At 35.6% G+C, this 27,903-nt stretch overlaps 1 protein-coding gene across 3 annotated transcripts in view; it reads right to left on the bottom strand.

Annotated features, from left to right (window-relative positions):
- Positions 1–27,903, bottom strand: part of USP47 (ubiquitin specific peptidase 47) — a 111,472-nt gene that overhangs the window by 67,359 nt on the left and 16,210 nt on the right. For 2 of the 3 annotated variants that reach the window (XM_070491122.1, XM_044751617.2), the window contains exon 2: positions 346–549. Coding sequence is in view for 2 of the 3 variants with exons in the window: in XM_044751617.2 (XP_044607552.1) it covers positions 346–549 (204 nt within the window). In the remaining variant the exon portion in view is untranslated. Of the gene's footprint in view, positions 1–345; positions 550–6,829; positions 6,890–27,903 lie in introns of all 3 variants that reach the window. The other variant, XM_044751615.2, reaches the window with a different exon arrangement.

Below are 27,903 nucleotides of genomic sequence, written 5' to 3'. Positions count from 1 at the left end.
CTAAAAAAAAAAAATATATATAAGATGAACATCATTCCATTCAGTAAATATTGGAAAATTTCCTGTAGTTGACATAATACTATGATAGTCATCTTACATGAATTAAAAAAACTGATGAAATGACATTAACCAAACTTTAGGATAAGCAAATGCTGAATCCAGAATGAAGGCAAAGGGACAAAGGGATCCAATCATTGAGCTGCACATAGGCTCTTAATGCAGTTGTTACAGTTTTGCTTACGATATGAAAGAGGGTTCCAGGATTTCATATACTCATTTAATAACAACAATGACTATAACATTATTAGTAGCTTAAGAGAAGACGCTTTAAGTCTAGGATTTTACCGTATCAGCAGTATTGATTCCATTTCCCCACACCAAATCAAAGGTTCCATTTATGTAGCCTACTTTGTTGGCCACATCTTCAAAGAGCTTTCTGAGTGGAGTAGAAGCTGGTAAATTTAAAGTGATCCGTTCATTCACTGTCTTTGAATTAGTAGTATCTTGTATTATACATAAGACTCTAGGTTCTTCAGCAGCATTTTCTATCTGAAATTTTAAAAAGACATATATTATTTACCTTTAAAGGAAAACAAAACAACTACAATTAGCCGTAGTTTCTATGATTAAGTGTAAAACAACCCCCACAAAATAATATTTTCTCTGCACTGGTATTACTATTTTGTTACGTCTGAAATACACTGTAATAAATATGTCAAATATATAAAGCAGCATATATGTTTGTTTTGGAAAAACTGGGGCATATTTAAGAATCAAAAGTCATTCTTGTGAGGAGCTGGCCCCGTGGCCGAGTGGTTATGTTCGCGCGCTCTGCTGCAGGCGGCGCAGTGTTTCGTTGGTTTGAATCCTGGATGCCGACATGGCACTGCTCATCAAACCACGCTGAGGCAGCGTCCCACATGCCACAACTAGAAGGACCCACAACGAAGAATATACAACTATGTACCAGGGGACTTTGGGGAGAAAAAGGAAAAAAATTAAAAAATAAAATCTTAAAAGAAAAAAAAGTCATTCTTGTGGATATTTGCTTTCACTTTTTAAGGCTGTAAATCAATGGTCAACAAGCCATAACGACAGTATACTGAGCAATTTTCAGTTGAAAATAACAAAATCTAATCCTTAAAAATGTGTCATCAGGGCCAGCTCCGCGGCTCAGTGGTTAAAGTTCAGCACACTCTGCTTTGGGGGCCTGGGTTTGCGGGTTTGGAACCTCCATGCTGTGGAGGCATCCCACATACAAAAAATAGAAGAAGACTGGCACAGATGTTTGCTCAGGGCTAATCTTCCTCAAGCAAAAAAAGAGGAGGATTAGCAACAGATGTTACCTCAGGGCCAATCTTCCTCACCAAAAAAAAATACCCAAAAAACAAAAATGTGTCATTACCAAGCTAGCACAGCCAATCAAACTAGCTTGACCCAAATTTCTGGGTCTCCTGAAGAAAGAGAAAGGGAATGTGTAGAAATGCAGTGAGAATTGAGTAAAATTCTCAATGACAACATCCATAACTAAAGGACACAGACAACGAGGTCTCCTGACCATTATGCTGCTGTACCCATAAACCAGATGTCCAAAAAGTCTATTATCAAGGTGTTGGGAGCTGACAAACTTATCCAAACAGATCATCCAGCAGAGGCGGAGGGAAAAGCAAGGGTAAACTTCAATTACCAACTTAAAATAGAGTCAGGGTCACAAATTCTCCTTCCTGCTTTTTCATTTAGTGTATAGCTCACTAATTATCAAGACAAAAATTTTGAAAAGGAAACTTTCTCCAAGAAGCTATGCCCTCCTTCAAGCTGTTGAAGGACAACTGCTTTTCTTTTCCACTTTCCACAGGGGTAATAAGCTGCATCAGATCCCTTAGTGGAAGAAGTTCTTTCCCTCCTTCCCCTGTTAGGCCCACCTGAATGAATGGCACCACCATGTACCAGCTGCTGAAACCAGAGAGCAGAGCATCCTCCTGTCCCCTCCCTCTTCTTCACCTCACACACTGTCAGTTCTACCTCTTGGAGATCTCTTGAACTACCCCCTTTCTTTTCATTCCTGCCTGCAGCAATCAGAATCTTATGCTGAGATTACGGTAATAGCTTCCTGAGAAGTTTAACTTCCACCATCTTGTCTTCCTTCAATACAAAATAGTATTTTACTACGCAAATCTGATGACGTAAATCTCTTGCTTTCCATCAAAGTCAAGTGCAGCATTCATTTAACTGGGGGACCTCTCACCACCCCCATAATTGGGTTTTCAGAAATATGAACTGTACAAACTGAGGCTGTTTACAAGAATTCATTTCTTTCCTTTTTTACTGAAGACAGGATAGCCACAAGGGTTTCTTGTTTGTTTGGATGGGTAATACAATTACAGTCATGTGCTGTATAACAATGTTTCGGTCATCACTGGACCACATATACGATGCTGGTCCCATAAGATTAGTGCCATACAGCCCAGGTGCATAGTAGGCTAAACCATTTTTGTAAGTATACTCCATGAGGTTCGCGCAATGATGAAATCACCTAATGACGTATTTCTTAGAACATATCCCTGTCGTTAAGCAATGAATGACTGTATAATTTGTTTCTGCCATATACAATTTTAGATTTGCAAAAGATTATTTAAATTAAGGTTAATCCAATGAATTTAGAACAGAAATAATTTGCTATAAAAGAATTATAATGCTTAAAACAGATTGGCTAGCACTATGTTTTAGACAAATCAAACTGCCAACAAAAATAATCCACAAAAATGAAAAAGAAAATACATTTCTATAAAATAAACAGGATAACAAAAAAGAACTTTACTAATATACTTCTCAGAAAGGAAAAAGAGCCTTCACCTATAAACTTAGGGTGTTACATTGACACATGTAACAGATTGTTTCACATATTTTAATCCCTAACTGAGAAACATAAAATGGACCTATTTTAAAACTCTGGTTTACAATAAAAGTGTAAGCAATTAAAATAAATTTCAACTACAAAAGATTCACTTTTATAGTTTCAATAGTATACTTCAGAGGAAGAGCCAACTTTCCAGGTATAAAATATTATAGCGGCCAGATTTTAAAGCTTTAGATAGGTTTGGAGGCAGTGCTTCAAGGAAGATGACCCTACCTAAGAATTCAGAAATCAAAGTGCTGCTATAGTAATATACATTAACAATGGTGATGTGCCAACATCATATGGCCAGACATTAGTAGTACCTGGTTCTTTCCCTAAATATGTGAGCACAAGCCTCCTATCCTTCTACCCAAAAATGTGGGCAAATTATCCCGAATGCCATCTCATCTGAAGACTAACTGTACTATAGTAAACACAAAATTTAATCTCATGTATGCCTTTTCTTCTTTTTAATAACAACAGCTTTCTTTCTCTGCATTGCATGTAAGTAATTTTGCCTTTTTTTTTTAAGAGAAAGAGTACACAGGAAAAAGTGGAAATCATTTGTAATCTCATAACACACAGATAACTATTGACATTTTGCTGTATATCCTTCCAAATATTTTTCCTATACACACACACACAGACATATACATGCACGCTTTTTAAACACAAACACTGGGTTAGAATATACATGCTGTTTTGTAACTTCTTTCTTTACTTATTACATACCATGTAATCTTTCCCTGTCAAACTTTAACTCATCATTTTAACAGCTGAATAGTACTTTATTACATGGATTAATAATAATTTGTTCTATCAATTTTATTTTACTGACTCTCAGGCTAGATTTTATCACACTTTAGAAATAATTCTGTGAAGAACACCTACGTAAAATTTTCTGCACTTTTCTATTTCCTTAAAATTCTTATAAGCAGAATTTCTGGGCCAATGACATTTTACTCTTGAATTCAATTCTAGGATCATTTAAATAAACAAACAAAAAGCTCTGTTCTTCTTTAAAGGTCCAAGATAGTCACTTGTAAATCTCATTACTTTAGATCCAACCTTCTGGCCAATTCTTTATTTTTAATTTAATCTAATATGTGGTTATCATCCATGAACCACATCTAAATTTTTGATATCACTATTGCCAAAACTAATTACACTGAGGTGAAATCTCTCTTCTCCACTCAACTCCCCAATTTGGAAACTGATTAAAAAACATTTTTTTTAAATTCTAAGGTATCATCAATAAGGTATATCAATAATTTTATAACAGCTTTTCAAGAGAAAAAAAACTTCTACAGTATTATATTAAACATGTAGATTTTTCTTAGAATTGGGAATATAGGGTAGCTATCTTTCTTCTTAATTTTTTTGGAGCTTTACCCTGATTGATTCTACTTATGCCCAAAGAAAAAAGCAGTATCATCCTGAGGTGAATAAAGATGGCTAAAAATTCTTTGCCATTCTTTTTTCTCTTTTTCTTTTTCTTCTTCCCATGAACCTAGACTGGCCTTGTGACCAGCTAGAATGAACAGAATGTGATAGAAGTGATACTGTGTAATTTAAGAGGATTTTAAGAAATCAGCAGATTCTGCTTTTGCACTCCTTGGAACATTCCCTCTTATAAGGCAGCCACCACAAAAGAAAACCAGTTACCCTGGGACCACCATGCTGTGAAGAAGTACCAACAATGCTAAAAAAGAGAGAAAGCAGCCACTTAGTAGAGCAGAGGTGCCTGATATGTGAGAAAAGCCTTCTTGAACATTCCATTCAAAGCCAGCCACCAGCCAAATGGAGCCAAGTAATGATTCTAGATGATGCCACGTGAAACAAAAAAACTGACCAGCTGAGTCTTTGCCCAAATCCCATCCCATAGAACTGTGAGCAAATAAACTAGTTGTTGTTTTAAGCCACTAAGTTTTGGGGTAGGCTGTTCCATAGCAATAGACAACAAAAACACACCTAAACACATTTAAGCACACGCAAGCTCTACTTGGGAAGGATGTGGTAATGGTGGTGTTAGTGGTGGGGGGAGGGAGTCCATTTAAGTATTACACCCAACGTTAAGGTATGGTATCTGAAGATACATCATAATTTAGGGAAGGGAGCACAATTTTTGAGTCAAGAGTTCTATGATGAATAAGAGAAAACAAGTGCAAATTTTACAAAAGCCTAAAGCATATTCCACTAGGGAAAACATTTAATATATCTTAGGTGAGCTATTAGACGGGCACAAAGTTCTCCCCACAGAAAATCTGGCCAAGAACAAAGAAGGCATAAAGCATAAAATTAAAACTACTTATTTTATGGGCAACTCAGAGCAATATTACACTTGTGAGAATAAGGGGAAAGTCAACAGCAGTTATATCAGCACTGTATATGCTAAGAGACTGCTCTGTCTGTGTTTGTCTACGTTCACTGTGGAAACAAAGCTAGGTTTCCTAGCAAAGTGTGAAGAAAGAATCCTTGAAAAAACAGAGTCAAAAAAGAATAAAATCAGTCTTCTTTACAAAAGGTAAAATATATTGGGATAAAAACATATTTTTCTTCCAATATATATATAAGTAACATATATTTCTTCCAGATAGGTTTCCTGGTAGGAACACCTGCAAGTGGTTGAATAGTTCTGTCTAAGAAATCTCAGCGCCTGCTAAAGGCATGTTTGGTTGCATAGTAAGTCATTTTGTCTCCTTTTCTTGGCATTCCTAATAGTTCTAACCTCAAATCTGAGTTCTCTGAAGTTAATTTTTGTTTCATAAAAATTACTTCCTAGGTGTTTCTTATCAAAAAACACAAAACAAAGTGAATAATTGATGGCATATATTCAGAATGGTATTAGCATGTAGAAAACAACATCATATATAATTCAAAGTTATCAAGATGCAGATTTTTCTGAGAGAAAAAATTAAGATAAAGAATTTTAAAACATTATGAAGAGAACTTCTTTACCTCTAAATTTAATAGTCAACCCATTTTCTCTCAAGACTTTCTTCTCTTCAATGGAATTACAAAGGATAATACTACAGTTGTAAACTTAAAAACAGACACACCACACACAAGTAAGCCTGTTTCATCTACTTCTTGAGACAGGAGCTGCTAAGAGCTAAGAAATGTGTCCTAGCACACCACCCTTCCAGATAGCCATAGTTCATGGTGAATATACTGCCATCCCTTTACAAAGAGAATTGATGGTGTGAATCTTTTTGCTGATTGAAATTTATCAGCCTCATTCAGACTGTGCATTTTCACTCTAACAAGTGACAACTCCTGGAGATGGGAGTCCTAACTTGCATGAAAAAGGATTGCTTTAAGATCTTCCCTCCACTCCACTCCAAGTGCCCCAGCAAACTGTTGTTGTATGATTTTTTTCCTTAGCGATCTCTTGCCACAGATCACTTGGAGAGGACAAAAGAGATTAAAGGAAGAACCTTGGGGAAAAGTTTAGAGCCAAAGGGACCTGAGGAAAATGACATATTAGGTAAAGGTTAGAATGGGATGTTACAGCACAGGAAAGTTCAGGTTTGCAGTGTATACAGGCTGTCAGGAAGCTAACAGTTTTACTTAATTCTTCAAATAAGATTTCTGGGTTTTGATTCTGCACATTATTAGATGATTTAATCCAACACTATTAATATTTCAGAAAATAAATATATCCGTAAAAAATAGACAACTAATATACCCAAAGTCAAAACTAAGGGTTCTATGGTTTTTATGTCAGTTTTACCCCTTAATCACTTGTTAAAAACAAGCAACTATGAGACACATATTCTTTAAGGTCACTTTCTCATTATTAAAATCGGGTAGAAATAAAATAGCCAAACAAGCATAAAACTTAAGACATGCCTTGTTATTAAATAAAAATACTAACATGCTGTTACTGGCTCTGCTGATTACTACACTAAAGCAAGTACATCAGCAGTCTACCTGTAAAAATTTCTTCTTCATTTCATCAAAGATATTTTGTCTGCATCTCCAAAACACATCCTATGGTATATAAGAACAAAATGAATTACAAATTATTTCTTTAAAATAAAGAGGTAAGACAGTGAAATGAGAACAATTAACCAAAAGACATTTTTGCAACAAAGTATGTATTACTTAAAGTATTATGACATCATCCAGGATTTTATTCATAAATTACATTTATAATTTGTATTGTAGGCCTCAATTACTCATGTAAGGTTACTGAAAATCTGTGCTATAGTGATAAAGAACAACATTAACATGGAAAACAACCACATTTTAACAAAGAGCAATAGCTTAAGAATTATGTATAAATCAAATGTTCTAAGTCACATAATTTTTTTCCCAGTTTTACTGAGATATAACTGACATATGACATTGTATTAATTTAAGGTATACAACATAATGATTTGATATATGACAATATTGTGAAATGATCACAATAAGTTAACATCCATCATCTCACATAGTTACCAATTTTCCTTCCTTGTGATGAGAACTTTTAAGATCTATTCTCTTAGCAACTTCCAAATATACAATACCGTATTGTTAACTATAGTCACCACACTGCACATTACATCCCCAGAGCTTATTTACCTTCTAACTGGAAGTTTGTACCTTTTGACCGCTTCACCTGTTTCTCCCACCCCTCACCCTACTGCTGCCTCTGGCTACCACCAATTGTTCTCTGTTTCTATGAGTTCGGTTTTTTTAGATTCCACATATAAGTGAGATCATACAGTATTTGTCTTTCTCTTTTTAGGTCATATAATATTTTGAGTCTGTTAAAAGAGTTCTGCAGGGAAACCAAGAGATCTCTGATTCTGTTACTTTATAAATTTGGATTTTCCACATGATAGATATTCTTAAAGTAAGGTTGCTTAACATTACTCCCATAGCTATTTTCTTTAATATAAATCTCTTCCCTATTATGAGACAAGCTTATTTCAACAATTAAGAAAATACAGAAATAATATAAAAGGAAATAAAAATAACCTATAATCAAGAGATAATCTCCTGAAAAAATCTTGGTTTTACATCATCCGAGACTTTTTCTGTACAAATTTTGCTTTCCTCCACCTTTTAATTAATAAAAAGAGAGACTAACATATTGCTTTAAACGATGTTTTTATCACACATAATAGCCTGGATACTATTCTACATCAATTAAAAAAAATTTATGTTATTTGCTTTTACAACAGAAATATATTTATAATAGAAACACATAATTTTTTGAAAAGCAACTCTAAAATAACCCCTGTAGTAATTATTAACAATTTGATATACATCCTATCATATTCCATTCCATCCTACGCATATATTTATTATAGACATTATTAATTATTAACCAAATAGGATCATTCTGTATACCATTATTTGAATTCTCTGCTTGTGCCTCAACACTCATTCATCTTCCTGTGCCCAAAACATTTATCTTAAACACTGCAGAGTTCCAGGGGCCGGCCCTGTGGCATAGTGGTTAAATTTGGTACACTCTGCTTTGGCATCTGGGTTTGCAGGTTCAGATCCTGGGCACAGACCTACACCACTCATCAGCCATGCTGTGGCAGCAACCCACATACAAAATAGAGGAAGACTGGCACAGACGTTAGCTCAGGGCTAACCTTCCTCAGGCAAAAACAAAAAACAAAAAACCCTATGGTGTTCCGTTAATTAATTGACAACTAATCTGCTATTAATGGGCATTTAGGCACCTTCAAATTTTCACTACAGTTTTGCTTATTTGTACATTTCTTTTCCTGAAGATAATTTCCTAAGGAAAGAATACTAGATCAAAGGTTATGTACTTATTTTTAGGAATTTTGATACATGGTGCCAAAATGCTGACTCTCTCTTCACAAATAAGAGTTGAACTACAAGTATCTGTCAAACACTGTTCTAGGTGCTGAGAAAAAAAGCAGTGAGCAAAACCCCTGCCCTCAAGGAGCTGACATGGCACAGTGGGAACCCAATCGTGAGCAAATCTGAAGCATCAGGCATCTACCAGCCTCAGAGTCGCCACAGTTCTGTTCACTACATCAGGAATGCTCTTCTCCTGGATATGCTCATCTTCTTTGCTCAAATATCATCGTGGTGACTTTAAAATACGTCCACAAATTCTTTGACATGCCTCTTGGCAAGAAGAGAAGTCTAATTCCAGTCCTCTTTCACGTGGCCAGCTTTAGTGACTTCCTGTGATACACAACATGACTTCCAAGGCTAGGTTAGAAAAGGCAATACAGCTTCCTCCTGGTTCTCTCTCAGATGCTTGCCTTGGAATCTAGCCACTATGCTGTGTGAGAGCCAAGTAGCGACATGGAAAGGTCATGTGTAGACGTTCCAGCCACAGCCCAAATGAAATCCCAGCTGGCAACCAGCATCAATCACCGTACATATTGAGTGAGAAAGCATTCAGATGATTCCAGCCCCCAGCCTTTCAGCTGCCCCAGCTGACGCCTAGCAGAGCAGAAACAAGCTGTCCCAGCCCAGCCTTGCCCACACTGCACACCCGTGAGCAAAAGTCACTAAGTTTTGGGGCAGACTATTATACAGCAAAAGATAACCAGAACAGTCAATTTTTCAATCTGGTCCTTCTCTCACCACCCTGTTTAAAATGAAAATTCACTTGATACTCTTCATCTCCCTTCCTTGTTTCAGTTTTCTCCATAGTATTTATAGCCACCTGATATTTTTGTTTATATTTTACTTGTATATTGTCTATCTCCAAAAAACTTCCACTATGAGCCAAGATGAAACAGCAGACTGGACTTACCCTCCCCACCCTAAACAACTAAAAATCTAGACGAAATATACAAAGGAACAGTTTTCAAATATTAAACAACAGGCAACACAGTACAGTGATCCCTGTGAAAGCAGAAACAAGGTAAGCCACCTTTCAGGCTGCAGTGCAGGGAGGGAGAAGCCAGGTAGAGTCCAGCAATCCCCCTGAGTTGAAGAGATGAGCTGGGGACTTCAAGGGGGCCAATTTGGCTAGAATTTACAGGGCAGAATACTGAAGAGAAGAACATTGTACAAAAGGAAAGCTCCAGAGATCTGCAGAGTGGTCCTCCTTGAGTATTCAGCTGAGTACTCATCAGTATATGAGTGTGAATAAATTATTTACGGCAGGGGAAAGAACCACAGGAAAGAATCTCTAGAGCTCAGTTCAGTTCCCACCAATGAGAGTGAAAAAACCTCATAATACCCAGGGCATCAGAAAAGAGTACTCAGAAGAGTACTGTCTCAGCAGTGGGACCAAATTAGGCCTAGTCTAAAGGCTACCCTGGTCCAACCTAAGAAAGCTCAAAAGTAAGCCACAAAGGATCAAGCTGTTTACAACTAAATTAACTGCATCTGAGAACAAAGCTCAGGAGTATTTATGGAAATAAAAAAATACCCAGCACCCATTTAAGGTAAAATTCACAATGTCTGGCACCCAACTGAAAATAAACAGGCATGCAAAAAAGCAGGAAACTATGACCTATAGGTAATATAAAAATCAAGCAATGAAAACTAGGATGATAGAATTAGTAGATGAGAACACAAAAAGTTTATAACTATATTCTATATCTCAAGAAAGTAGAACAGAGTATGTTAAGAAAAAATATGGAAGATATAAAAAACAATCCAACTCAAATTTCTAGAGATGAAAAGGACAATATCTGAGATGAAATACATAATGGATGGGATTAAGAGACTAGGTAGCACTGAAGAAAAGATTAATAAACGTGAAGACACAGCAACAGAAACTATCAAAAATGAGACACAGAGAGAAAAAAAATGACCAAAAAAAAGAGCAGAAAGTAGGACAACTTTCTTATTAGAAACCATGGAAGCCAGAAAAAAGTTGCACAATATTTTTCAGGTGCTTACAGAAAATAACTGTTAATCCAGAATCCTATAACCAAAAAAAGGTCCTTCAGGAATGACCCAGGAATTGCTTTAGTAATCAAGTAAAATTCAATACATTCTCAGATGAAGGAAGACTAAAAGACTTTGTCTCCAGTAGAACTACCCTAAAGGAATGACTAAATACAATACACTTTCCTTCTCCTCTTGAGTTTTTATTAAATGTTTGACAGTTGAAATAAAAATTAAAAGACTGCTTGATGTGGTTATAAATGCATGTAGAGGAAATAATTATATTATAAACAGTGGAGGGTAAAAGAATATAGAGGGAGGAAAGGTTTCTGCATTTCAATTGAACTAGTAAAATAATGACGCCAGTAGACTCTGATAAGTTTGTCTACACAATGTAACACCCAGGGGAACCACTAAAAAAAGCTATCACAAACATATACAATCAAAATGATTATAGATAAATCAAAAGGGAATTTTAAAAAATGTTTAACTCAGGAAGGCAAGTAAAAGACAGCAGAAAAATAGAAAACAGAAAACACAAAATAACATGGCAGACTTAAGCACTAACATTATATTAATTGTTGTTAAATATAAATGGTTTAAATACATCAATTAAAAGACAGATATTGGCAGAGTAAAGAAACATGACCCAACTACATTGCTACCTCTAAGAAACTCACAACACAAACACACATACACACAGAGATATATACATATAATATATCTTATTTCAAATATATGATATGTAAAAAAATATTTTCACATAAATTTTATATATAATGTATATATTTCATGTAAAATATTTTATATGAAAGTAAAAGGATGGAAAAAACAAACCAAGCAATCATTAATCAAAAGAAAGCAAGAGTTACTTTTAAAAATTAATATCAGATAAAGTAGACTTCAGAACAAAAACAATGATCAGAAACAGAGAGGAACACTATATAATGATAAAACAGTCCATCCACAGAGAAGACATAGCAATTCTAAATGTGAATGAATCAAACAACAAAGTTGCAAAATACATGAAGCCAAGATTGGTAAAACTGAAAGAATCAAATAAATCTCCAATTACAGTTAGGAGATTTCAACACCTCTTTCTCAACAATTGCTAGAACAACTACACAGAAAATCAGCTAGGACAGAGAAAAACCCAAAGATACCATCAACCACCAGGATCTAATCAACATTTATAAGACATTCCAACCAACAAGGACAAAATATACATTCTCTTCAAATGACCATGGAAAGTACACCAAGACAAGACCATATTCTGGGCCATAAAACAAACTTCAACAAATGTAAAAGAACTGAAATGATACAGAGTATGTTCTCTGATCACAACGAGATAACAGAAGATCTAAGTAAATGGAGAAACAATGTGTTCTTACATTGGAAGACTCAACATAGTAAAGACATAAATTCTTTCCAAATAGACATACAGTTTCAAAGCAAGTCCTATCAAAATCCCAGGAAGCTTTTTTTGAAGATACAGACAAAATTATTCTAAAATTTATATGGAAAGGCAAAGGAAATAAAATAGCTAAAAGGACAAAGAGGGAGGATTCAGTCTACCCAATCTCAAGACTTATTATATAGCTACAGTAGTCAAGACTATGTGGTATTGGTAGAGGGAAAGACATCTAGATCAACAGAACACAACAGAGATGGTACACAAATATACCCAACTGATTTCCGACTAGGTATGAAAACAATTCAATGGAAGAAAGATAGTCTTTTCAACAAATGGTGCTTGAACAATTGGACATCCACAGGCAAAAAAATAACCCTCAACCTAAGTCTCTCACTTTATGCAAAAATTAACTAAATATGGATCATGAACTTAAATGAAAACTATAAAACTTTTAGGAAAAAACACAGGAAAATTTCCAGAGCTAAGGCTAGGCAGAGTTCTCAGATTTGACATCAAAAGCATGATTTATAAAAGGAAAAAATGATAAATTGGATTTTGTCAAAATTAAAAATGTCTACTTTGCAAAGACCCTATTAAGGATGAAAAGACAAACTATGGACTGCGAGAAAATATTTCAAACCACATAACAAACAAAAGACTAGTATTTATACTATATAAAGAACTCTCAAAACCTAACAATAAAAAAGCAAACAGTACAATTAGAACATAAGGCAAAAATCATGAGACTTTTCAATGAAGAGCATAAACAGATGGCAAATAAGCACATGAAAAGACGTTCAACATCACTAGCCAACAGGGAAGTGCAAATTAACACCACAGTGAGATATTATCACACAGCTATCAGAATGGCTAAAATTAAAAATAGCAGCAACACCAAATCCTGGCAAAGATGTAGAAAAACTAGATCTTTCATACTTTCCTGGTGGGAACATAAAATGGTACAGCTACTCTAGAAAACAGTTTGGTAATTTCTTAAAAAACAAGATATGCAACTACCATACAATGAAGCAACTGCACTCTTCAACATTTATCACAGAGAAATGAAGAGTTATGTTCACATAAAACCCTATACATGACTTTTTATAGCAGCTTTATTCACAATAGCTCAAAACTGCAAAGAATCCAGATGTCCTTCAACAGCTAAATGCTTAAAGTGTAGTACCTCCATACTATGGAATATTACTAATCAATTAAAAGGAACAAAGTACTCATACTTGCAACAACCTGGATGAACTTTCAGAGAATTATATGTTAAATTTAAAAAGTCCAAAAGGTTACATATAGTAAGATTCTATTTATACATTTTTGAAATGACAAAGCATAGAAATGGAGAACAGATTAGCAATTGCCAGAGGTTAAAGAGGGGCTGGGAGTGGGAAGGAAGTGGGTGTGGTTATAAAAGGACAAAATAAGAGATCCTTGTGGAGATGAAAATGTTCTGTATCTTGACTGTATCAATGTCAATATCCTGGTTGTGATATTGTATTATAGTTTTACAAGATGTTACTATTGGGAGAAAGTGGATAAAGACTACACAAGGTTTCTTTTTTCTCACAACTACAGGTGAATATACAGTTATCTCAAAATAAAAAGTTTAATTTAAAAAATAATAAGTCTGCCTATCCTACTACTCTGCCACCTCTCTTTCCCAGAGACTGAAAGAGGAATCCCTGTTTTAAACCTTGGAGCTGAGTTTGGGTGGGAGGTGGAGTAGGGGTGGTTCTCCTGAGAATATGTAGCCACAAGCTAGCCCTCATGCTGATTTGCAGCCCCAGTTCACAGTCTGGGTAGTATGAATAATCCCAAACCAAGAATTACATTGAAAACAGTTCTAGAATAGTAGTATTCCCAGGTACCTGGCAGAAAAAAAATCACAATTTTTTTCTGGAAGAATCCATCTGTATCCCAAAGCTCAAATAATTTCCATAAAAATTATTTTCATAATTACAAGGAAAATGAATAGCTCAAAATTCCTTTTAAAAAACAACTAAATACATAAGGAAAAAGGCATCATGAGTGAGAGTCAGTAAAGAATAAAATACAGCAGATGACACACAGCTAATAATTGGAACTATCAGTCAAAATTATAAAATACATATTTTTTAAAAGATTTTATTTTTTTCCTTTTTCTCCCCAAAGCCCCCCCGTACATCGTTGTATATTCTTCGTTGTGGGTCCTTCTAGTTGTGGCATGTGGGACGCTGCCTCAGCATGGCTTGATGAGCAGTGCGATGTCCACGCCCACAATTCGAACCAACGAAACACTGGACCACCTGCAGCAGAGCGCACGAACTTAACCACTTGGCCACGGGGTCAGGCCCTAAAATACATATTTTTAATATGCTTCAAGAAATAAAAAAGATCTTTCAAATTATGAGATGTTAGCAATTAGAAGGCTTTTTAAAAGTACCAAGCAGAATTCCTAGAAAAGAATAAAATAATAGAAATTAAAATACAAAGTTTATTTAAAAAACAGTGTATTTAAAATATGTGAAAAAAGAATTAACGAACTCCACAACAGAACCAAAATTTTCTAAACTTTTAGTGACAGAAATGTAAAACATTCTGGCATTAAGAGAAATGAAGGACACAGTAAGAAGATCTAATACACATTCAAGAGAAGAAAGAGAATGAAGGCAGAAGGAACACAGATAATGGCTAAGAACTTTCAAGAACCAATGAAAGACATCAAAGCAGATTCAAGAAACCCAACAAATTTCAAGCAAAGTAAATAAGAAGAGTTTAAATGCAGCCAGAGGGAAATGACAGATTACCTTAAAATAAACAACAATTAGACTGACAGCTGATTTCTCAACAGCACAAATGGAAGCCAGAAGACTGGAGCATGATCCCTTTAATGTTCTAAAAAAAAAAATAACAACTCTTAGCCCAGAATGCTGTTTCCAGCAAAAATGTCTTTCAGGACTGCAAAAACAGATTTCTGTGAACAGTAGATCCTCAGTAAAGAAACCTCCAAAAAGGTATTCTTCTTCTCTACCAGTTCTTATGCTTAGGCACACAATGTTTTTTCTTGTCTAAGAATCTTTTCGGAGGGCTAAAATCCGAGTCAATGTCTGACTGCAACCACACGAGGACTCCAAGTGAGAACCACTGAGGCAGGCCAGTTCACAGGTCTGTGAAAGGCTGGTATCCTCAGCATCACAGGGCTGCAAAAGCTTGAGGCATCATATGCTCTTAGAACTTCACTGAAGGACAGGATATTTTCCTCATCTGTCTTCCTGTTTATATTATGGAAAAGCATATTTCACAGTAACCTCTCAAAAAGAAAACTGTACTACAGGCAGAAAGAAAAGTGATCCCAGAGGGAAGGTAATGACCTCTGATCTAGACACCTAGCCTACTGACAGTGAAGCCTACCTCATTTCTACTGAACTACTGTAGTGCCATAATAATGAGCACCATAATCACGTTGACCAGGAAGATGGATTTCTGGTAAAAACACCGCCAGCTCAGTGCATATACGACGTCTAACCAATGAGCTCATATGCTGTCAGCTAATCAGAGGCATGGAGAGGCTCTGCTTATCTAATATGGGATAGAGACTATTCATGGATTTCAGCTTCAAAAAAACGTACCATTTTCCCTCCCCTGAGCCTTGACTCTTATCCTCACCCCATCCTTCTTTACTGGATCTAGTTCCCTCCTTGGCAGTAAAATTTTTCTCAGTGTTTAAACTTTGGTCCCAAAGCATTTAGTTTCAACAAGGGAGTGAGATACAAAAAGAAATGAATAGCTGCAAAACTTAATTCAAAATGGATGAAAGACCTAAATATAAGAACTAAAACAATAAAATTCTCAGACGAAAACAAAGGAGAAAAGCTTCATGACAATGATTTCTTGGATATGATTCCAAAAGCAGAGACAAAAAAAGAAAAAATAGATAAACTGGACTTCATCAAAATTTAAAATTTTGCACATCAAAGGACACTATCAACAGAGAAAAAGCAACCCGTGGAATAGGAGAAAATACCAGCAAATCATACACCTGATAAGGAATTAATATCCAGAATATATAAATAATTTTAACAACTCAACAACAACACAAAAAAACAAACACCTTCGTTAAAAAGTAGGCAAAGGACTTGAAGAAACATTTTACCAAAGAAGATAGACAAATGGCCAACAAGCACAGGAAAAGACGCTTAACATCACCAATCATTAGGGGAATGCAAATCAAAACCACAATGAGATACCACTTCACACCTATTAGGATGGCTACGACCAAAAAAACAAACAGCAAAATCAAACAAACAAAACCACAAAATAAGTGTTGGTGAGGATGTGGAGAAACTGGAACCCTTGTGTACTGCTGGTGGGAAGGTAAAATGTTGCAACCACCGAAAAATAGTATATGTTTTAGCAGTATGGCAGCGTTATTCACAATAGCCAAAACTAGAAACAACCTAAATGCCTATTAATGGATAAAATGATAAACAAAATATGGCATATACATACAACGGAATATCATTCAGCCTTAAAAAGGCATGAAATTGTGGTATATACTACAACATAATGTCTTCAAGACATTATGGTAAAGAAGCCAGACACAAAAGGACAAATACTGTAGGATTCCACTTATATAAGGTAGCTAGAGTAGTCAAATTCAGAGAGACAGAAAGTAGAATGATGGTTGCTGGCAAGCCGAGAAGAGGGGGGAAATAGGGAGATGTTGTTTAATGGATACAAGGTTTCAGTTTGGGAAGATAAAAAAAGTTCTGGAGATGGATAATGGTGATAGCCCAACAATGTGAATGTATTTAATGCCCCTGGACTGTACACATAAAAATGGTTAAAATGATAAATTTTGTTATGCATATAATAAAAAATGAATAGCAAAGAAAGTAATAAATATGTACGTAAACTAAAAAATGTTTTCTGTGTTTAAACAAGAAGAGATAAAATTAAAGTATACATCAACTATACAATATAAGTGAGGGTATTATTGGAATTAAAGCATTCTAATATCCTTACATCACTCAGGAAGAAATTAAAGATAATTAATTGTAGACTTTGGTAAATGTGCATATTAAATTAGAAATACACTTACACTAAGAATACAAACAGTATATAACTTCCAAACCAACAGAGAAATAAAAAGAATGAAAAAGTAATAATTTGAACCTAAAGAAATAATAATGGAGTATGTTGAATCATGGCCCCCAAAGATAACAGATTGAAGTCTAAAGAGTTTATAAATGTTACCTGGCAAAGACTGTAGATGTGATTATATCAAGGATCTTGAGATGAGATTATCCTCGAGGTGATGGTCCTAAACACCACCATAAAGGTCCTCATAAGAGAGAGGCAAGGGAAGATGTGACACACACACAGGAGGAAGTGATAAAAAAGACAGAGCAGAGAGAGAGATTTGAAGATGCTGGCCTCCAAGACTGGAGTGATGCACCCACAAGCCAAGAAATGCCAGCAGCCACCAGATGCTGGAAAAGGCACAAAACAGATTCTCCCCGACTGCCTGCAGAGGGAGCACGGCCCTGCTGACACCTTGATTTCAGCCCAGGGATACTGACTTCAGGCTTCTGGCCACCAAAACTGTGAGAGAATAAATTTCTGTTGTTTTAAGCCTCCAAATTTATGGTAATTTATTATAAAGGTGACAGAAAAATAATACAGAATATATTAAGAAAATAGTACCTCACACGATGGTGGAAAGCAAACACAAAATATTACTAATTAAAATAAATATATGATCTAGTTAAAAGATAAAGATTATAAGGCTGTATTTTTAATATAGAGATGTTTACTAGAGACTAAAACAGAATATAAAAATGTTGAAAGTTAAAGAATAAAAAGGGAATATGAAAACTAAAAGAAAGTTGTAGCTAATATGGACAAAAAACTGCAAGGCAAAAACCAAGTCTTACTAGAAGGGTCAAAATATAATGATAATAGTCAATTTCCAGAAAGATCTAGCAATTTGAAACCTGAATACATCAAATAAGACTGTTTAAATGTACAAAGCAAAAACTGATAGTATAATGAAAAATACATAAATCCAACATCTTAGTGTGAGAGTTTGATCCACATCTTTGTTATTGTTGCTATATTGGACAAACCAAAAAAATCAACAAAAATACTGAAAAAACAGACATCAAAATGAACAAGCCCGATCTAATGGATATATTAAAAGACTATCCTTAACAGCTACAAAATATATATTCTTGCACAGCACACACAGAATATTTATAAAAACTGACCTGATATTGGGCTTTACTATAAAGCAAGCCTCAACAAATTTCAAAGGACTAGTATCATACAGAACACTTTCTTTCACTGTAATGCAAGTGAATTAAGTATCAGTAACAAAATGGTAACTAGGAAAACCATGTATAATTACAAAATTAAAAAATACACTAAATCATGGGTCAAAGATGAAATAATAATGGAAATTAGAAAATATTTAGAACCAAATGATAATGAAAATATTATATATCAAAACTTATACAGAGTATTGAGGGGAAAAGCAGGAGAATTTTCCAGCAGAATAGGTAAGTCTGCATGAGACAAGGCAGAGGTACGATGAAGAGTGATCTGCCAGGAAGAACTCCAACAACCTAGAGCTGAAAAAACAGTCAGTTCCCTGCTACTAATGGCCTTTGGGGCTGTGGCTGGTCCCCAGAAGGCAGAAAAACAACAAAATCTGTGCCATATAGCTAAAGCAGAAGAGAAGAAATAAAAAGGTAAAAGTAGAAATTAATGAAATAGAAATACCATACAGGAAATTATCAAAGCCAAAAGCTGGTTTTATTAAAAAACAACAATAACAATAACATAAAAACCCTAATGATAAACCACTAGTAAGACCAATCCCCTAAAAAGGAAAGCACAAAAATATTATGAATAAGGGGAGATAACTATAGATACAAAAAAAAAGATAAAAGAATGTCACAAGCAAATTCACACCAACATATTTGAAAACATAATGAAATGAATAAACTCTCAGAAAAATATAACTTTTCAAACAAACTCAAAACAAAAGAAAACCTCGATAGTCCTAAAGTCATTAATCAAATTGAATCAGTAGTTAAAAATCTCCCAATAACAACGAAAAAAATTCCAGGCCTAGAAGATTTTACCAAATACTCAAAGATAAACACTTCAAGTTTTATGGAAATTTTTCTCAGTTACAGAAAATGAGGAACACTCTCCAAATCATATTATCATACTATGAGTCTAGCATATGATATTAAACTCTAACAACACTAAAACAAGAAAGTAAACTTATAAAACAATATTACTCATGAAAACTGCAAAAAATCTGAAACAAAGTATTGAGAAGTTGAATCTAGCAATGTATTAAAGCATAATACATCATAACCAGGTTCATTTAAAGTTGGAAATATCAATTTATATAATGCAACACACTAACAGATTAGCAGAGAAAATCATGTCAATACATATAATATGGAAAAGGCATCTGAAAAAAATTAAACATCTTTTCATCATAATTTTCAGGATAACTCCATTAACATCCTTTCATAACACATAACAAAATAGGAAGAGAATTTCCTTAACTTGATAAAGTACATCTACAAAATTTTACAACAAACATATTTAATTACGAAATGCCAAATGCTTTCACTTTACCAATAGGAACAAAATGAGATTGCACACTAGTCACTACTTTTGGTCAACACTGTAACTGGAGGGACAGTGTAATAAGGAAGAAAAAGAAAAACAAACTAAAAGGATTGGAAAGAAAGAATATGGTCGTTACACATAGATGTCATGATTGTCTACCTAGAAAACCCAAAAGAATTTACATATAAATTATTACTATTAATAATAGCTTATCAAGGTTTCTATGTATTAAAAAGCCAATACACTAATAATAAATTAAAAAGCAATGAAGATGCTATTTACCATAGCATCTCAGAATATAAAATACTCAGGAACAGATCTAACCAAAACTGTATGATTTTTATGAAAAAATTATACCCTTGTCAGAAATTAACAAAGATCTGAATAAATGGTAAGATAATGAAAGATGTATCGTGTTCATAAATTGGAGGACACAATATTGCAAAGAAGAACTCTCCCCAAATTTATCTACAGGTTCAAGGTAACTCCAATCAAAATTCCAACAGTGTGTGTGTATGTGTGTGCCGAGGGGGTTAAGGGAGGACTAACAGGCTGATTCTAAAATCTATATGAATGTGCAAAGCTACGAGAATAGCCAAGACATTCCTGAACAACAACAAGGTTGAGGGACTTATCTTACCAGATACCAAGAATTAATAAGAGGCTATAGGAATTAGGATATGGTGGCATTGGTGCAGCAAATTACCCCCAAATCAGAGCCAGATATATATATATATATATATATATATATATAGGCGCTCTCTCTCTCTCTCTCTCTCTCTATAGGAACTTGATATGAGAAAGGATAAACTTTTCCATAAATGGTCCTGGGATAAGTAGGTATACAAAGAAAAAAAAAACCCACAACCATTTGACACATATACCATACATTAAAAATAAATAAATAGGGGCTGGCCTGGTGGCACAGTGGTTAAGTTCACACATTCCACTTCGGTGGCCCAGGGTTCACTGGTTCAGATCGTGGGTGTGGACCTATGCACCGCTTTTGGTTGTGGCAGGTGTCCCACATATAAAGTAGAGGAAGATGGGCACGGATGTTAGCTCAGGGACAATCTTCTTCAGCAAAAAAAAGAGAAGGATTGGCCGCAGATGTTAGCTCAGGGCTAATCTTCCTCAAAATAAATAAAGAAACAATTCCAGGTGAATTTAACACCTATATATGAAAGCCAAAACTATAAATCCTTTAAAAGGTAATATCTTTAAAATCTTGGGAGAGGAAAGAAAAATGTTAAGTATATAGGAAACACAAACGAAAAACAGTTATTAAGATCAATTCAAATTAAGGACTTCTTGATTTTAAAACATTAAAAGGGTAAAAAGATAAGCAAATTGAGAAAGGACCTTTACAACAAACATGGCTAACAGAGACTGATATATTAATAACAAATTCCATAAATCAATAATAGAAAGACAACCCAATAGAAAAATGGACACAAGACATGAACAAGAGATTCTCAGAAAGGAATGGTTAGCTCACAAAGAAATTTGTGTGTGTGCTGAGGAAGATTCGCCCTGAGCTAACATCTGTGCCAATCTTCCTCTCTTGTGTATGTGGGTTGCCACCACAGCATGGCTGCTGACAGGTGGTGTAGGTCAGTGCTCGGGAACTGAACCCAGGCTGCCAAAGCAGAGCATGCCGAACTTAACTTGTATGCCACACAGCCAGCCCTCCCAGAGAAACTTTTTAATGCACAATATTGTTAACAAGCAAAAAAGATATACTTCAAACTGAGAACTCTCACTCACTGTTAGTAGGAATGTAAACTGATATAACCCTTTTGGAAAACAGTTTCACACTACTTATAAATCTGAAAATGTTTACCCTACAATCCACTGATCTCTCCACTAAGAATATCTATCCATCTGTGTATCTGTTTGCCAATCTATCTATCCATCCATCCACCCACCCACTCATCCAGCTTCTCCTAGAGAAACCCTTGCCCCAAGTAACAAGAGACATGCCCAAAAATGTTCATAGCACCATTGCTCAAAATAGCACAAATCTGTAAACATCTCAAATGTGCTTTAATGGATAAACTGTAGTACAGTCATAGAACGGAAGACTATATAACAATAAAATGAATGAACTACCATTATGTACATCAACTTGGACATATCTCAAAAACATAAAAGTGAAAATTTTCCCTTGTCAGTAAATGTCATATAGCATTATTTTTAAGGGCTGCATGGTATTCTACCTCATATATTTATCATAATTTTCTTATAAATTACTCCCTTATTTGGCAAGTTAGAGAGCTTTTGGTTTATTCCTATTACATATAATGTGCTGTTGAATATCCTTTGACGTTCATGTTTGCACACTCCATTTCCTATATCTTTGGATGAATTTTAAAGGTAAAAATGGTGGATTATCATGTACGTCCAGTTTATTTTTTGAACAAAAATAGTAGATTTTCTTTCTTTTTTTCTAAAGATTAGCCCTGGGGCCGAGTGGTTAAGTTCACGTGCTCCGCTGCGGCGGCCCGGGGTTTCACTGGTTCGGATCCTGGGCGCGGATGTGGCACTGCTCATCAGGCCATGCTGAGGCAGCATCCCACATGCCACAACTGGAGACACCCACAACTAAAAAATATATACAACTATGTACTGGTGGGATTTGGGGAGAAAAAGGAAAACTAAAATCTTAAAAAAGAAACAAGATTGGCCCTGAGCTAACGTCTGTTGCCAATCTTCTTTTTTTCTTCTTCTTCTTCTCCCCAAAGCCGCCCAGTAGACAGTTGTGTATTCTAGTTGTGGGTCCTTCTAGTTGTGCTACGTGGGACGCCGCCTCAGCATGGCTTGATGAGCAGTGCTAGATTGGCACCCAGGAGGTGAACCAGCAAAACCCTGGGCCACCAAAGCAGAGTACGCAAACTTAACCACTTGGCCATGGGGCCAACCTATATTCCTATTATTTTTAATCTTTGCTTTGGTCCCGTTTAGATAGTGGTCAAAAAAGAATTACTGTTATTTACAGTCTTCGAGCCACATACAATATTTTACTCTTTAAAATATCTAACACTTCCATTTCTGGGACAAGAGGGAGTAGATGCACTTCTTCCTATTCCTTCTGTGAAATACAACTAAGAACATTATGTATAAAACAAAGACAAGGCTTGAAAGGTGGAGAGGAAGCAGACTAGCTAAAGACCTCAGGACCCAAGGACCCAAGGACATGGTGGTTAATTCCCTGGATTTCTTTTTGCCTAACACATCCTGGTGTGAGTGGGTACACACTAAATAAAAAAGTCGCAAGAAAAGAATGTCCTTATCTAGCTAAATGATCAGGAAAGGAGCAGCCTCACAAAACAGGAAACTTTTAGACACTAACCACACTACTCCAGCCAAGCACCACAGAAAAAAACTGTTGCCCCACCTCCACTCCCATCTTCAAAGTCCAAGAAAGAAGTCTAGATTTCCACCCTTGGCTGGTGGTAACAAGGCACTCGTCCCCCTCCCCTCAACCAGGGCAATGTCAAAGAAGACTTAGTGGGCAGTGGAGACTTCCATCACAGCCCAGTGGTAAGGAGCACCTCATCACTCCTCTATCAATAAAGCCACATGAGGAGGAATAACAAAGTGCCCCTCTTCCTCCCAGCCAGACAGGTGTCCACAGAAGTATAAGGGGAGCCTGAACTTCACCCCCACCCTGCAGTAACAAGGCACCCCTCCCACCCTGGATTGTAAATAAAAGTGGGATGAGGAACCTGGACTCCCACCCCCACCTTGAGAAATGAGGGAGTGCCTCCTTTTTTCTGTTGGCATGGTATCAGAGGAGGCCGGTTAAAACGCAAGATTTGAATAAGATCCAGAGTCTCATAACATAATACCCCAGATGTCTAGGATATAATGAAAAATCACTTGTCATATCAAGAACCAGGAAAATCTCAATTTGAATGAGAAAAGACAATCAACAAATGCCAAAACCAAGAAGATACAAATGTTGGAACTGTCTGACAAGGATTCTAAAGCAGCCATCATAAAAATGTTCAACAAGCAATTACGAACACACATGAAACAAACGAAAAAACAGAAAGTCTCAGCAAAGAAACAGCAGATAAAACACAATAACCAAAATTAAAACTTACTAGTGACTCAATAGCAGAACAAAGATGACAGGGGAAAGCATTAGTAAACCTGAAGATAAGAACAGTAGAAATCTTTATCTGAACAATAAATAAAAAAATAGACAAAAAAAGAGCTCAGTCTCAAACACCTGTAGGACTATAACAAAAGATCTAACATTCATGTCCTGGAAGGAAAGGAGAAAAGAGGGCAGGCCTGAAAAAGCACTCAAAGAAATAATGGCTGAAAACGTCTCAAATTTGGCAAAAGACATAAAACTACATATTCAGGAAGCTAAGTGCACCCCAAACAGGATGAACCAAAAGAAATCCATGCCAAGACACATCATAATCAAATTCTTTGAAAACTAAAGACAAAGAGAAAGATTTTGAAAGTAGTGAAAGAGAAACATCATCTTACCTATAAGGGCAAAACAACTCAAATGTAGCAGATTTCTCATCAGAAATCACAGAGGCAGAGGTAAGTGACACAACAGTTTCCAAGTGCTAAAAGAACAGAACTGTTAACTCAGAATTCTATATCCAGCAAAAAATATCCTTCAAGAATGAAAGGGAAATCAAGACATTTTCAAATGAAGGAAAACTAAGAGATTTATTGCTGGCAGACTTACCCTAAAAGAATGGCTAAAGGAAGTTCTCTACAGACATGATAAGAATGCTAAGAAACCACCTCGTATTAAAATGAAATATGACTATTACATTCTATGATAATGTATAAAAGCTATCTTAGGTAGGTAGAGTATTGCCCTGAGTAACACATCATGCAAAACTCTACACTATAAAATAATTTAGAGTTGACTCAATGTGATGATGGAGTTATTTTCACAAAAAGCTAGACATCAGGAGCTCTCAGTCAAGTCGACAACCTCCTGTTACACCAATGCCTATGCTGCAAAGTCAAATTCAACTTACATCGTTTCAGCTTACAAGAAGTTTTCCAAAAATCTGCCCCTCTATGAGTATTAAAACTGCCTACTGATCTGGCAATTTCACTTCTGCGTATATAACCAAAAGAACTGAAAGCTGGAACTCAAATAGATATTTGCACTATCACATTCATAGCAGCATTATTCACAGTAGCCAAAAGGTAGAAGTAACCCAAGTATCCACCAATGGATGAGTGGAAACAAATGTGATACACCTACACACAGACACACACACACACTACGGAATATTATTCAGCCTTAAAAAGCAAGGCAGGGGCCAGCCCGGTGGCACAGCAGTTAAGCGCACACGTTCCACTTTGGCGGCCTGGGGTTCACCAGTTCGGATCCTGGGTGCGGACACGGCACCACTTGTCAAGCCATGCTGTGGCAGGCATCCCACATATAAAGTAGAGGAAGCTGGGCACGGATGTTAGCTCAGGGCCAGTCTTCCTCAGCAAAAAGAGGAGGACTGGCAGCAGTTAGCTCAGGGCTAATCTTCCTCAAAAAAAAAAAAAGGAAGGCAATTCTGACACATGCTACAAAATGGATAAAGTCTGTGAAATAAACCTGTTACAAAAGGACAAATACTGTATGATTCCACTTATATAAGGTACCTAGACCAGTCAAGTTCATAAAACAGAAAGTAGAATGCTGGCTGCTAGAGATTGGGGAGTTATTATTAATGGGTACAGTTTTACAAGATGAAAAGATTTCTGTGGCTGGATGATAATGAGAAGCACAACAATGTGAATGTACTTAATAACACTGAACTGTACTTAAAAATGGTTAAGATGGTAAATTTTATGTCGTGTATTTTACAATTTTTAAAAATATTAAAATTTAATAAAGAACTTATGACCATAAACTTGTGGAAGTAGCAAAACTGTCTGCAAATTGGGTTTCTAATGGTGCTGCATTACAAACATGTAATATGCATAAAAATATACTATGGCTATATGTAAATATATGTCTATGCATGAAATAAATTTCTATTTTTCTTACAATGCAAAAAATTAAGTCTGCCTATTTATTAAGGGCTTTCATATGACTTGAGTGTATATATGCATACATGCAAAGAGAACAGATATTGAAATAAAAATATTTCACATTTATATACGTGTGTGTACATATTTTCCAGCTCCTTCCACTGAGAGGACTTAGAAGTAATGACATTCTTGTAGGAATAAACACATCCAGCACTCAGGTCTTGGTTTCTGAATACCATTCTTCAAACAAAGGTCCAGAGGTCTGTGTAGAAGTACAGGGCTGGGAAAGCACAAGAAGAGTTTAGAATACCTTGCACTGCCAGAAAGCAAGGAAGTCCTCCAAGAATGGCGGGATATGTCAAGAGGACACAGGAACCAGTTGAAAAAGGCCAAATCTGGAATACTTTAAACATCAAAATCAATAGATGATTTATTCAATTTAAAATTTAACATTGAAAAGATTGCTGCATAGAATGGGAAGTAATCAAATGACTAAGATGTATACATAGGTATTTTGAAAATTTCAATAGTAAACATGCCCTAGTTCCTGAATAATATTAAAATACTGATAACGGGCAGTTAGGATTAGAGAATGGATATAACTGGCCTAACAGTTCTTAAGGAACCCTTGGAAAAACTTATTTTCAATATTTAAAACTCACTTTGTTCACTTAAAAGCTAAAATGTTAGCTACAGAAGTTAAGCGCTAGGAAGTTGTGTTCCTAAATCAAATATTAAAACTTTGATCATATTTTTGAAAAATCTGATTGTGGGGGCCGGGCTGCCGCCAAGTGGTTAAGTTTGCACGCTCCCCTTCGGCGGCCTAGGGTTTCGCAGGTTTGGATCCTGGGCACGGACATGGCCCCGCTCAGCAGGCCACGCTGAGGCAGCGTCCCACACAGTAGAACTAGAAGGACCCACATCTAGAATATACAACTATGTACTGGGGGCCGTTGGGGAGAAGAAGGGAAAAAAACCCAAAAGGACTGGCAACCGATATTAGCTCAGGGCCAATCAAAAAGAAAAATTTGATTGTCAACTTTTAATTCAGCGTATTTTAAATATTCAATTTAGAAACGAGTAGGTAAATAAAAGAGAATTAAGGGTAAAGATGTTATCAAATTTGGTATGAATCAAGTTAGAATTTTTAGCACTTATTTCAGTTTTTAAACTTTTGAGAATTAAATCATTTACTGTTTCCATTTTTGTGATTTCATGTTTTCAATGTTTCCATTCTAATGTTGATGGAAACTGAAGTTAAAGTATATCATTAAAATATACCACATTTCCCATTCTGTTTAGCACTCCTAAACAGTCAAGGCTTTTTAATAAAATATCTCTACAAATCATTATAATCAGGAAGTGATACAAACTACATTTTACTAACAAAAACTCAAGACTTTCCTAGTATCTACTTTAAGTCCATTCCCACTACTATCCTCTGTAATTTCCCCCAAATGGCTCAGTCTTCTTAACCCTAGCTGTTCATAAAATTTAGTTTTAGGCTCGAATTTGTAAAAAACACCTTCTTTCATATATCTAGGATTTGTATCTGTTTCTTAAAAAATAGAATTTAGCTCTTCTTAAATTCAAAGAAAGCACATATGTCCAAGGATTTCAGATTAGTCAGGAATATATAAATCTTTCAGAAAATCATAAAGATGCTGTATGAACATGAATAAAGACCATAACAAATGTATAGGAAGAAACGTAAGCAGTTTCTTATGCACGATTCTGCTTAGGTAAGAAATGAAAATGCCTACAATCTTTACTACTGAACACAAACCACAGAAGCAGAAAGTCTAAGTCCTTTAGGGAATTCTCTAAACAAAATTCATTCAGGGAAATTTCATAATACGTTACAGCTGACGCTTTTGGAAGCTTAGTGTACTCCTAAAACCTTTAAGTAAATTTCCAAAAACTTGATTTTGAAACTTTGAAAATTTTCCAAGCTGATTTTAATTTTGAAAATGTTTTTAGTGCAAAGGCTTTTACAATTTAAAGGAAGTCTGATAACAATCACTCCTTGCTTTAACCTGCTTTGTAATTCAAATCTTCACACAGGGATTTTCTAAAAGACAACTGTTCCTGTTCTAAAAGC

The sequence above is a fragment of the Equus asinus genome, chromosome 20, assembly GCF_041296235.1.
Source record: "Equus asinus isolate D_3611 breed Donkey chromosome 20, EquAss-T2T_v2, whole genome shotgun sequence".
In the NCBI taxonomy this organism is placed as follows: Eukaryota; Metazoa; Chordata; class Mammalia; order Perissodactyla; family Equidae; genus Equus; species Equus asinus.
The sequence above is the reverse complement of the archived record's forward strand: the minus strand, read 5'-3'. Positions and strand labels throughout refer to the sequence as shown.